The sequence below is a fragment of the Cucurbita pepo genome, chromosome LG06 (genome assembly GCF_002806865.2).
Source record: "Cucurbita pepo subsp. pepo cultivar mu-cu-16 chromosome LG06, ASM280686v2, whole genome shotgun sequence".
Taxonomy (NCBI): Eukaryota; Viridiplantae; Streptophyta; class Magnoliopsida; order Cucurbitales; family Cucurbitaceae; genus Cucurbita; species Cucurbita pepo.
The window spans coordinates 5,945,594-5,958,666 of record NC_036643.1 but is presented as its reverse complement, the minus strand read 5'-3'; the positions used below and the strand labels follow the sequence as shown (position 1 = coordinate 5,958,666).

Here is a 13,073-nt window from a genome sequence, read left to right as displayed (position 1 = left end):
GATGCACTACGCTATCAGACATAGGCTTGACTTGACAATTGTACTACTATTGTTTGGTAGGTGTTGCTAGTGTTAAGGACATACTAGAGGAGATAGGAGGGGATGAAGGACTATAAAGAGAGGGGGATCGCGTGTGTCGTCTAGTTATAATACGCGCCTGGAAGGTCCGACCTGTTTGATCCAAAATCTATGCCCATGTCCATCGACCTGAACCGAATCTGCATAGGCCATGCGAAGCATCCGAAGCATAACTGCACACTCACCCGATCTTTGATGAGAGATAGGAGCATTCGGTGGAACCGGTAAACTACACTTGCTTCTGGATAGATGTGTGGGACAGAGGGCCCTGCGCTTATGGCGGAAGTGTGTCAGCATAGGAAAAACCAAGAAAATTCTCGCACACCTCCAAATTTGAACTCACGCCCTGCACCACATGGACTTTAGGCAAGCAATACTTGTAGAGATTGCTAGGACGAGCTTGCATGCGAGCATACCTTGTCAAATCTCATTTAACGTTTCTAGAAAGTTTAGAGCTAGCTCCTCGGGGTGCACTCTAGATCTCTAGTAAACCTAGCGATTCCTACGAGTATTGCTTGCCTAAAATCTGTCTGGTTACTTATCAGATGAAGTACGCCCTCCCAAGCTTGCTTTTATGCTAGTTGGAAGCTTCAAGTTTCGTAAAAAATCACTAATAGGTCCTAATTCAAGTAGAATTAGAGTTAGTATGGAAACCAAGACAAAAAATAGTCAAACGGGAGGTCAAATGGGTCAAAAACTCACCATCATGCTCGCTAGAAGGACTCACACGCGTGAATATGGACGCGTACAAACTTGCTCTTTGTTTCGAGGTCGAGAGAGAGAGAGAGTTCAAATTTGGAGGTGTGCAAAACATTTCTTGGATTTTCGTGCACACCGAGTCAGTTCGAGTTGTCGGACGTGGGCACAAATTTTAAATCAAACGGATTAAATAGGTCAAACCTCCGAGACACATATTATCACAGAACGAAAGACGCTCGGTCCCACTCCTTTTGTGACACGTGGCACCGTTCAACCTGACACACCCACGTCCTAGTTGTGTGACGAGTTTCCTACCTCTCTCTTCCCTGCGAGTTCACCGTTCCAAAAGCGGATAAATTTTTCATCTTCATTCTATTTTCTTCGCACTTTTATAAGTTCCTCACTCTTTAGCACATACCTGTATCACATTGTGGACGAGTATTACGAGACGAGCATATTAGACGACTTTCTTTAAAATAAATTTATTTAAATTGTAGCTTGGGACTTAAAAAAGGAGATCATCCTATTAATTAATAATAAATAAATAAATAAACTTTCAATGGAATTCGACATAAATAAAACTAAGCTTATTATTTGAGATTATTTACTCCATTATTGAGTTATAAGTTATAGGATTTTTCTTAAGATTAAAGATAAATAATATTTATATTTGCTCTGTGCCTAACAAATGGTGTCGTGGTGTAGTTGGTTATCACGTCAGTCTAACACACTGAAGGTCTCCGGTTCGAGTCCGGGCGACGCCATGTTTTACGATTTCTTTTGTTTATTTTTATTTCTCATTTGTTTAATCTAACGATCCTATTTTTCTATTAACATAAAAGGTTGAAACTACATGCATGACATGTTTTCTATACGTAAAAAAATTCATTTAAACCTTTCATAGACTTTTTTTATTACACGTTTAAGGTTAATAGAGCTCAATTCCTATAGTAGAATTCTAACATCAAGGGAGCGTACTGACTTTGGCTTAGCTCAACCAAGTAATTGACCTGTTGGCTTGGTTGGATGACTTGATTGATGTACGAACGACATGTGCCCTATGGCCCCTGCATATATCGTGTTTTATGATTGTATGACGTGTACTATGTTATATTATGTTTATGTTTATATATATATATATTATGCTATGTTATCTGCTCTATGTATCAGGACATGTAAACTATGTTAATATGACTGATCTATGGTTATAAGACATTAGAAAGCTAGGTATGTAATCATGAAAAATATGGGAAGTAATATGCATATAGGTTTTATAGAAATGCTATGACATAAAAAGAATGAAGTTATGCCTTGAAACATAATCTTATGACATGATTTAAAGCTAGGATCTCATGTATTTCTGTATATCACGTGCATCGGGATACTTCTCCATTATGATTAGTACGAATGCATACATTATAATGTCATATTACAATATCATGCACACCATGATACTATGCGTACTTCTTTTCCTCCGTGACTTTTGACAGTATAAATGTGTGCTAGCTAAAGAGTAGGCTCAGGGGTTACGTATACGCCTGCCTGGTGGGTCCATGTGTGTTCATAGGCCGTGTGCAGAGAAGTACTACATATCCAATATTCGCCCGATTAGAAAGTAGAGTTCAAACTCATGAAATATTTTTATGAAAAAATAGGTTCCATCATGATTGGTTATGCATTTTCTAACCCCGACCGTAAGGTTACTTACCACCATGATTTCTTGTGTATGCATTTTTCAACCCCAACAGTAGGATTACTTACTAGTATTTATTAAAGTACTCAAGTCGGGTGTCACTCTTATTTTAAGGTGAATGTAAGATATCCCCCTACAGATGACGACAATGCTGAGGAGGCCATAGAACCGAACATTTCCATGTATACATAACATGTCATGCATGTAGTTGCAACCTTTTATGTTACTAGAAAAATAGGATCGTTAGATTAAACAAATGAGAAAAATAAAAATAAACAAAAGAAATCGTAAAACATGGCGTCGCCCGGACTCGAACCGGAGACCTTCAGTGTGTTAGACTGACGTGATAACCAACTACACCACGACACCATTATTGAACAGAAAGCAAATATAAACAATATTTATCTTTTTTCTTAAGAAAAACCCTATTAACTTATAACTCAATAATGGAATAAATAATCTCAAATAATAAGCTTAGTTTTATTTATGTCGAATTCTATTCAAAGTTTATTTATTTATTATTAATTAATAGATGATCTTTCTTTTTAAGGAAAATTAAACCTTTCCCGAATGTTTCTATGACAAATTTTTTAATCTTTTTCTTTTAATAAACAATGGTGCCGTGGTGTAGTAGGTTATCACGTCAGTCTAACACATTAAAGATCTCCCGTTCGAGTTTGGGCAAATATCATATCTAATTAGTCGTAATCATAAAAATAAACTCTAATTAGTCCTAACAATGGTGTCGTGGTGTAGTAGGTTATCATGTTAGTCTAACACATTAAAGATCTCCAGTTCGAGTTTGGGCGACGCCAATATTTTCAATTTGGTTTCTATTACATTATTCTAATTTTTATGCAAAATATCATATCTAATTAGTCAATTGTGTCTCAGATTCTCCTTGTGATATCCATGATCATATCGTGATATAATCTTAAGTTTTAGGATGTCATCAGTCATCATAGCTAACTCGAACATATTTATCGAGAATCACTCCATGTGTCATCATATCGTTGGGACATCCCAAACATACATCCATCCAAGCTCTATCAAGACATGAACCCTCTTGTTCCTTCTAAAGTCATTTATAGTTTCCGTACTGACATATATCAACCTCCAACACATGGGCAGAGCACAATGTCAACAAACCCATGATGGTCTAATATGCTCATCTCGCAATACTTGTCCACATTGTGATACAAGTATGTGCCAAAGAGTACTTCACTTAGGCCACAGGACCTAGAGGTGGTAGGATTCATATTTGGTTTGGTATTAGATATGATTTTGGATCATACAATCTCATGGAGCGTTTCTCGGGTGTCCAATCAACACCAAATTTAGAGAATATTCATATTTTATATACATAGACTTAACTACAAAGCTATATGCTCAAACCCATACTGAAACTCCAACTATTGAGGTTAAGGCTTAGGGCCATATCCGACCCTTATCAAGTTTGTTTGATATCGTTGCCTCTATCTTACTTATGCCTCAGCTTGGTTTGAATGCACTCTATTTGATGTGTTAGATAATACATTATCCTCAATAGCATCATGGCACTTGTCTGACTAATTAAACAACACTTTTCTCTATGTGAGGATCATAACTCAACCTTCTCTATGTGAGGATCATAACTCAACCTTCTCTATGTGAGGATCATAACTCAATTTATTCATAGTATGATTGTAACATTCTCTCCCATTTTCAAACAACTTGTCTCCAATCTCCCATGTACACAGACCTGAAGATTTTGTCCGCACTAAACAAGTACATAGAGATCCTCGTGGGACCAAGGAGGAAGTCTCAATCGATCTTTTCTCTGACTCCAGGATCGGACCAAGGAGGAAGTCTCAATCGATCTTTTCTCTGACTCCAAGACCTGACCAAGGAGGAAGTCTCAATCGATCTTTTCTCTGACTCCAAGACCTGACCAAGGAGGAAGTCTCAATCGATCTTTTCTGACTCCAGGACCGGACCAAGGAGGAAGTCTCAATCGATCTTTTAGACTCCAGGACCAGACCAAGGAGGAAGTCTCAATCGATCTTTTAGACTCCAGGACCGGACCAAGGAGGAAGTCTCAATCAATCTTTTCTCTGACTCCAGGACCGGACCAAGGAGGAAGTCTCAATCGATCTTTTCTCTGGCTCCAGGACCGGACCAAGGAGGAAGTCTCAATCGATCTTTTCTCTGGCTCCAGGACCGGACCAAGGAGGAAGTCTCAATCGATCTTTTCTCTGGCTCCAGGACCGGACCAAGGAGGAAGTCTCAATCGATCTTTTCTCTGGCTCCAGGACCGGACCAAGGAGGAAGTCTCAATCGATCTTTTCTCTGGCTCCAGGACCGGACCAAGGAGGAAGTCTCAATCGATCTTTTCTCTGGCTCCAGGACCGGACCAAGGAGGAAGTCTCAATCGATCTTTTCTCTGGCTCCAGGACCGGACCAAGGAGGAAGTCTCAATCGATCTTTTCTCTGGCTCCAGGACCGGACCAAGGAGGAAGTTTCCATCGATCTTTTCTCTGGCTCCAGGACCGGACCAAGGAGGAAGTTTCCATCGATCATTTCTAGGACTCCTTATCACACCGCAGAGATCTTTCCTATATAAGAGGACTCCCACTTGAATCTTTCCATTGTAAGATTACTACAAAATTAGGTTACCTGAATCGTCCACCTAAATACTTCCAAGCCAAAGGCTTTATTTTCTTCGTTGGTATGGGTATAAAAGATATTGAAACCCTAAATCTTCTTTCCCTTAATGTATTTTCATGTTAGTGTACATAATTTTCGACCATTTTCTTATGTCATATCTTCTCCAAGGTTTCATCCTCCATTGCATTCATCTTCATAGAGCTTATAAAACATATAAGCATAGACATAAATTCACCATCCAATACATCAAGAAATCAATTTTTCATTGGTTAGCATCAAATTTTCGTTCATTTAGTCAAAAAAAAAAATCTATGATGGTATAATCAATTACTAATGCTTAGTAGTAAAAAATCAAGCCACGATCATGTTTATGAGTCCAGTTCTGGATATTTATGACTAAATTCGGGCAAACAATTGCTTAAACGTTTTGATAAGTAAAAATTCTCTAAGCTGATAAAAAGGAAATATGGAGTAAATCCTGCAAAATAAAAAATTAGGCAAAGAACATATTTAAGGATGTTTTTCATTCGATAAATTCTGATAAACACCCAAAATGAAGAGTACTACTGTTTAATTCCTTTTACTAATGAACAAAGTAGCACCAGACGATTTTCAATCTTTTCAGAAACATCCAAAACCATTAAAAAGTACTTTAATTCATCAAAACGAAATCGACTAAAATCAGTTGTGGAAACTGATTCAGAATCTTCTGAAATGAAAAAATAAACCAAAATTCAAGAGTAGAACGAAGAACTAAGGCTATGTCCAGTAGGTAAATTTATTCAAAAAGTTAAGCGTTCAAATCGCACAATAATAATGAAACAAGGAACCATCAGATGCCAAAATTGATCCACAAGCTAAAAGCTATTCGGTCCGCATCATGGTTGCGTCTTCCGAAGAAGACGCCCATCATTTGGTTCCTTAACTTCATCTCCTAAACTTCCAAAATTAAAATCTAATTCCTCAAACATCAAATTCGACAACAGAACAAGAAGATGAAGGAAAGATTTGAACATAAAACAGAGAAAAAGAGAGAGTATCAAAGCGAAATTCAATTCACCACAGAAGAAGATAATGAAGGCAAGATTTGAACATAAACAGAGAAAAAGAAAGGATCAGAGAGAATACAGAGAAATAAGAGGCTCAGATCAATGGGTTTAGAGAAACTTATCATCACAGACTGATGTTAAACATCATCAGAGTGGTGCATGACAATCTCAAAGAATCCTCATTGCCAATACATTTCTTGTTACTCTAATTGACAAATCAAAAACTCCATAATCAAACACAGAACTCTCAAACGAAGAAGAAGAAGAAGATGATGATGATTCCCAGCGATACAATTGCTAAGGAAACCGGCTACTGTGATTATATAGGCGTTCGAAGCAGAAACCCTAATTTGATTTCCTCATTTTACTATTCAATGGCCGTATGGGGCTCCGGGTACGAAGCCACGGGCCTTGGCCTGGGCCTAGGCATGGGCCTGGGCCTAGGCATGGGCCTGGGGAATGGGCCTGTGAATGGGCCTGTGAATGGGCCTGGGCCTGGGCTTAGTCTGGCATAAAATGCTTGTTATTAAAGTTTTTTTTTTTCTCTTTAAATGTTATTCTCTCGACCCAATATGACTAATTTACCCTTAAGTTTCATTCCGCCATACATGTCGTACGCTCAAATGCGGTATCGCATCTCATTTCATCATCTACATATTAAAAATCGATCTATGAGCTAACTTTATACTTAGGACTATTGAGGTGCTGACGTGCAAATCCTCCCAGGTAATACAATACTATAATTCAGCTTCCAACTCAAGAGAAGCGATGCAATATTGGCACACTCGTGCCACCTGACACTATCCTCGAAAACTCATTTCCAAAGGTAGACCATAAAACACTCGTATTACAACACTTGCCTACACAGTAATACACACAAACATGAAAAATTGGTGAGGAGTCATATGTTAATTCAGAGGGTTCATTGGTGTCCAAATTTGGCAAGTTTACTTCTCTCACTTATACAAACTTAGCTCTAGATTCACTTGTCAAATCTCACAGATGAAACTCGAACTTTTGAGGTTATGGCCCGAGACTCGATCTGACCTCCGGTAAGCATGTCTCTAATACCATTGATGACATTAGTGTGTATTCTTGCTTGTGATTTAGCTTCTCTTCAATCGCATCATGATATTTATTTTTCTCCATCCTCATGAGGCACGTCAGGGAGCCACTCATATATCACCTTCTAATGTCGGTACATGATGATCACACAACTTATTATCTTTTTAGTACGGTTGTGACATCTGTACGCTTCCATCTCTTAATAGTCTTCTCACTAATTGATTTTCAACTTCAAGTCAATTGTTTCGTGATAACACAACGCCAGAAACGATTTCAGATCATTCCAACACACGAGAGTTACGTTTTAAACAAAGTGTAATAATTTATAAACGAGAAACTCGTAACTTACAACCCTTTCAACCTTTCATCAACGTGTCCACCACAACATATTGAAAAGTTCGAGCCAATTACAACATGTGTATGAAATTCATGATATTGATGGGGGTGTTAGACTACCACCACAAATGTCACTCAAGTGGTGTACCTCTCTCATAATTACTCTCACTTGATAGCCACCGAGTAGGGCAGGTCCCGTCTTTATCCCCATCACTTATTTTGCAAAATTCTCCATTTATTTTTGCTAGGATCGAGTTCTCTGCAATAATTTTTTCTTCTGTTTATTATTATTATTTTAAAATAATTATTTTAAAGTTTTCATTTTTCAATATAATTTTTTTAATTTACTAATAAATCAATATATTTCAACCCATCTCATTTCTAAAAAATTCAAATTTTAATATTACAATATAGTTTATAACGAATATTAATTATTTTTGTAATATAGCTAAAAATCATATATGTGTTGAAAATATATTTATATTAAACGAGGCAGGGACAAGACGAGACGAGGCAAGAAACTGGGCATGGGACATGGACGAGAATATAATCTTGTCTTTGGCCTCATTTATTAATAAGGAAAAAATGTTCCTCATTTCCCGTCTAAACGAGGAATCCCTCCCTGTTTCGGGCAGGTCCCTTCTAAGACCGCAACCCCACAGGTAAAATAGATATCTCCAATTTATATTATTATGTGTGTATACTTCTTATCTTTTTATCACTCTCGCGGCCTGCAGCGAAAGAGTGTTTTACCCCTAGATGTCCAGTCAACTGCTACGCCTCAACGCATTTCGGGGAGAACCAGCTAGCTCTGGGTTCGAGTGACATTTCACCCCTAACCACAACTCAACTGCTCATTCTTCAACATCAGTCAGTTCGGACCTCCACTTAGTTTCACCCAAGCTTCATCTTGGTCATGGATAGATCACCCAAGTTCGGGTCCATAAGCAGTGACAATTGCCCCATGAAGACTCGCTTTCGCTAAGGCTCCGGTGGGTTCCCTTAACCAAGCCACTACCTATGAGTCGCCGGCTCATTCTTCAATAGGCACGCGGTCAGAGTCTTGGTCTCCTCCTACTGCTTGGAAGCTTACGGTTTCATGTTCTATTTCACTCCCCGATGGGGGTTCTTTTCACCCTTCCCTCACGGTACTACTTCACTATCGGTCACCCAGGAGTATATGATCGAGACAGTTGAGCTATGTCCTTTCTTCCCAACCGAAAAGAAAAATTTAAAAGAATAGGTTAACCAAAATCACAATTCTAGTACTAAAATATTATAAATTTTACAACGTGTGCTTAATCCTAATACTCCTTTTTTATCATCTTTCTATTGAAAGATAACTTCTTTTGTCACAAGAGATGAACTCCTTGTTCTAACACATTACGTCAAGATTTCTTCTTCTAAACTTGAAACGGAATGAATTCCTAATCTTTCAGGAAAATAAACAAACTGTTTGCACAAAACCCGTGAAGAGTAATCCATAATTTGCTGCCTTGGCTGCTAGTTCTTGAGCAGATTTAGACTAAAAATACTGTAGAATTGGATAATTTCATGCCATTTATTGATTCACAGCTCCCAATGCTTCTTTTCTCACTCTCATCATTCATTTCTTACCTCTCAAGCCCCGCATGCACATAGCTTTGCCCCTCCCTCGCCCCCACTTCTTCCCACTTCACCCCTTTTTCTTTAAAGTGGGCAGAGATTCACGTGCTCATTCAAACAGAATTTGGTTTTCAAAACGCCAATAACTGCATTCTAATTTAAATTCCTTTGAAATCCGTTGAAGGAGGAAGAGGGGTTTGTTTATTTTTGTGGGAAACGGTGGATTTCTCAAATGGGTCTGTGGGGTTTTGATGGGGTTTTGCTTGTGCTTGGTTTTTTCTGGTTACTGAGTAGCGGCGGCGGCAGAGTTGAGGGTTTTCCTAGTGAAGATCTGGTGCTGCGGCTACCCGGTCAGCCGCCTGTTGGGTTCAAACAGTATGCTGGGTATGTCGATGTGGATGTCAAAAATGGGAGGAGTTTGTTCTACTATTTCGTTGAAGCAGAGCAGCAGCCAGAGATTAAACCTCTCACTCTATGGCTCAATGGAGGTTTCTGATCATTTTATGTTCTTAATTTCTTCAATCGATTCACATTTTGATCCATTTTTTGTTCTTCAAATCATGTAATGCTTGTTTTTGTTGACTGTTCATAGAGAATTTGTGGTTGAATCATTCTATTCAGGGCCTGGTTGTTCTTCTGTTGGTGGAGGCGCTTTCACAGAGTTGGGTCCTTTCTATCCCACTGGGGATGGAAGAGGCCTTAGGACAAACCCCATGTCTTGGAATAAAGGTATGAGAGATTTCATTATCAATTTAGTTTGAAATTTGAAGCAACTGAGTTTCATTTTGAATCATTTGAAGCTTCAAATCTTCTGTTTGTTGAATCTCCTGCTGGAGTTGGATGGTCATATTCAAACACAAGTTCAGATTATGACTGTGGAGATGCCTCTGCTGGTAAGGGAAATCGTTTACGTCGATGTCGGGTTTAGATGATTTAGGATGTTTGGTTCATAAGTTAAGAAGTTGAGTATAATTATCTGTTCGTCGCAGCCAGGGATATGCATATGTTTATGATGAATTGGTACGAGAAGTTTCCATTGTTCAAAGCTAGAGCGTTGTATCTTACGGGTGAAAGTTATGCAGGTTTGTTAAACATGAACGAGATCGAATTGTCTTTTTCGGTGATAAGCGAGTTTGATTATTGATACCTTAGTGTATAACTTGATTTCTTGAATCGATTCGCTCGTTGTCAGTTTGAGAGATTAGTAGTTCATTCTAGGGTTTGGACAACATTTGCTAGCGGTGGGGTTGGACTATTACAAATGGTATTAGAGCTAGACACTGGGCGGTCTGGGTCCCGAATGGAGGTGGATTGTGAGATCCCATATCGGTTGGAGAGGAGAACGAAACATTCTTTAGAAGGGTGTGGAAACTTCTCCATAACAGACACGTTTTAGAAACCCTGAGGGAGATTAGAGGGAATCAGATTCGGATCGAGAATTTCTCTTTCGTAGCTTAGTTTGGAAGAATGTCGGTTAATAGTTTCGCGTTTATTGCACAGGGCATTACATACCACAGTTGGCTATTGCTCTGTTGGATCATAATGAAAAGTCCAGTAGTTTCAAGTTCAATATCAAAGGAGTTGCTGTAAGAAGTATAGTAATTTGATAATACAGTTTGTTTTCTTTATACTTTTATTTACGGTTCAAATGGGTTTGTCGTTTTAGATCGGGAACCCTCTATTGAAACTCGATAGAGATGTTCCAGCATCATACGAGTTTTATTGGTCGCATGGGATGATTTCGGATGAAATCGGTCTAACCATCATGAACGAATGTGATTTCGAGGATTATACTTTTTCGAGTCCTCACAATGTGACACATTCGTGCAATGAAGCCATATCCATAGCGAACCACATTGTTGGCAATTACATAAACTATTACGACGTCATCCTCGACGTGTGCTATCCATCTATAGTGGAGCAAGAGCTACGGTTGAAGAAAATGGTATCGACTACATCTTCGTTCACTTTATTCTTCTATTTCGTTCTAGTTGAGTGCCTAAGTTTCGATCTAATCTTTTGCAGGCTACTAAAATAAGCTTGGGGGTCGACGTGTGCATGACCATGGAAAGACGATTCTACTTCAACCTTCCAGAGGTTCAGAAAGCGCTTCATGCTAACCGAACTAAATTACCTTACAGCTGGTCGATGTGCAGTTCGTAAGTGATACTGCGAAATAGTAGCTTTTATAAAAGCAAAACCGATCAATTTCGAATAGAAAAAGTACTCATTCTTTGTTAAATAGCAAGAGTTTTGCTCATGTTCAAGCACTATACATTGCTAAATCCATTTCAGGAACCTGACATTTTGTGAGCTTGATTGACAGTCTAATAAATTATAGCGACACGGATGGTAACATCGACATACTTCCATTGCTCAAACGGATAATCGAAAATCGAATTCCCGTTTGGGTTTTCAGGTAACTTAGTTTCGTATTAAAAAAATAGAAGCAAGAAACAGAGTAGTTATCTAGTTGATGTATTAGTTGACCTGATCTTCCATTGCAGTGGGGATCAAGATTCTGTCGTACCCTTGTTGGGATCTCGAACGCTCGTCCGTGAACTCGCTCATGATATGAAATTCAAGATCACGGTCCCATATGGGACTTGGTTCCACAAAGGGCAGGTACTTTCTGCATTCTAATGGTTTCATCAGTCTTTTGTTCTTCTGAATTTTGGTTCCATCTTAAGCCATGGCTGTTCATGGACAGGTCGGAGGTTGGGCGATCGAGTACGGAAATCTGTTGACGTTTGCGACCGTAAGAGGCGCTGCTCATATGGTACCTTACGCGCAGCCATCAAGAGCATTGCATCTGTTTAGTTCCTTTATTCGTGGCCGGAGACTGCCTAATTCAACTCGCCCGTCGATTGAAGATTAAACAAGTTTTCTACACAGATTACTCTTACTTCATATGCATCCTGGAAAATGGAAAAGAAGAAAATAAATTAACATTCAAGCCCACAAGTGTGGGGCAATTCATAATATGAATTATCTGATTTGTACCAGTTTCTTCTTATTGAGTTCTTTGAAAGTTGGGTTTGAATTAGCATGGAAAAAGATTTGATTATCTGGATTTCTCAGTTCAATACATTTATCTTAATTTAAGATGTGAGATCTAAGTGAGGAGAACGTGGAAGTTTTTTATAAAGGTGTGGAAACTTCTTCCTAACAGATACGTTTTAAAAACCTTGGAAAAACCTTGGAGAACGCTGAAGGAGAACAATATTTGCTAGTGGAGGGTTTGGATTATTACAAATGGTATCAGAGCCAAACATCGAGCGATGTGCTAGCAAGGAGGTTGAGCCCCAAAGGGGGTGGACACAAGACAGTATGCCAACAAGGACGTTGGGGATCGAAGGGGAGTGGATTGGGGGCTCCCACAGCGATCGAAGAAGGGAACAAGTGTCAGTGAGGACGCCGGCCTCAAAGGGGGGTAGGATTGTAAGATCTCTATCGATTGGGGAGAAGAACGAAATATTTTTTATAAGGGTGTGAAAACTTCTCCTAGTAGACGCGTTCTAAAAACTTTGAGGGAAACTCTGAAAGGGAAAGCCCAAAGAGGATAATATTTGGTAGCGGTGGATTTGGGCCGTTAGGGTTTAAGGTTTAGGGTTAGGGTTTAAGGTTTAGGGTTTATGAAAGTTAAGTTGCAAAGGGTTTATGAAAGTTAAGTTGAAAAGAAGAAAGAAAATGCAATTTTTTCACTTGCAAAAGTCTAGTAGATGACTTAATAACTAGGGCTACCCAATCCATGACTTGATCAACTAGGGCTACCTAATCTATGACTAGATCAACTAGGGCTACCCAATCCAAACCACAAACAGGTTCAGTTAAATCTTTAGACAATTGAAGATTTTGGTGCAGTTCATGGGTCGGAGATTTTTTTTAGTCAAATCAACTCG

General features: G+C 38.9%; 1 protein-coding gene and 4 non-coding genes across 5 annotated transcripts; 3 read left to right on the top strand and 2 right to left on the bottom strand.

Annotated features, from left to right (window-relative positions):
- The first annotated feature begins 1,467 nt into the window (after positions 1-1,467).
- TRNAV-AAC lies at positions 1,468-1,541 on the top strand. Its single transcript has one exon. It is a non-coding gene; the product is annotated as a tRNA-Val (tRNA).
- A 1,224-nt stretch (positions 1,542-2,765) lies between these two features.
- On the bottom strand, positions 2,766-2,839 carry TRNAV-AAC. The gene has a single exon. It is a non-coding gene; the product is annotated as a tRNA-Val (tRNA).
- A 372-nt stretch (positions 2,840-3,211) lies between these two features.
- Positions 3,212-3,285, top strand: TRNAV-AAC. Its single transcript has one exon. It is a non-coding gene; the product is annotated as a tRNA-Val (tRNA).
- A 2,970-nt stretch (positions 3,286-6,255) lies between these two features.
- On the bottom strand, positions 6,256-6,353 carry LOC111797780. The gene has a single exon (XR_002815606.1). It is a non-coding gene; the product is annotated as a small nucleolar RNA Z221/R21b (small nucleolar RNA).
- Positions 6,354-9,169: 2,816 nt separating this feature from the next.
- Positions 9,170-12,244, top strand: LOC111797530 (serine carboxypeptidase-like 42). Its single transcript, XM_023680553.1, has 10 exons — positions 9,170-9,659; positions 9,793-9,900; positions 9,972-10,064; positions 10,161-10,253; positions 10,672-10,757; positions 10,838-11,116; positions 11,197-11,330; positions 11,498-11,590; positions 11,679-11,796; positions 11,882-12,244. The coding sequence occupies exons 1-10, from the start codon at positions 9,404-9,406 to the stop codon at positions 12,047-12,049; spliced, it is 1,428 nt and encodes a 475-aa protein (XP_023536321.1). The 5' UTR covers positions 9,170-9,403; the 3' UTR covers positions 12,050-12,244.
- The last annotated feature ends 829 nt before the right edge of the window (positions 12,245-13,073 follow it).

Excerpts from the sequence above, each read along its gene's own strand:
- LOC111797530 (XM_023680553.1), top strand. The coding sequence starts at position 9,404 with ATGGGTCTGTGGGGTTTTGATGGGGTTTTGCTTGTGCTTGGTTTTTTC. Across the intron at positions 9,901-9,971 it reads CCCCATGTCTTGGAATAAAG|CTTCAAATCTTCTGTTTGTT; the intron begins GTATGAGAGATT and ends AATCATTTGAAG. Across the intron at positions 11,797-11,881 it reads CTTGGTTCCACAAAGGGCAG|GTCGGAGGTTGGGCGATCGA; the intron begins GTACTTTCTGCA and ends GTTCATGGACAG.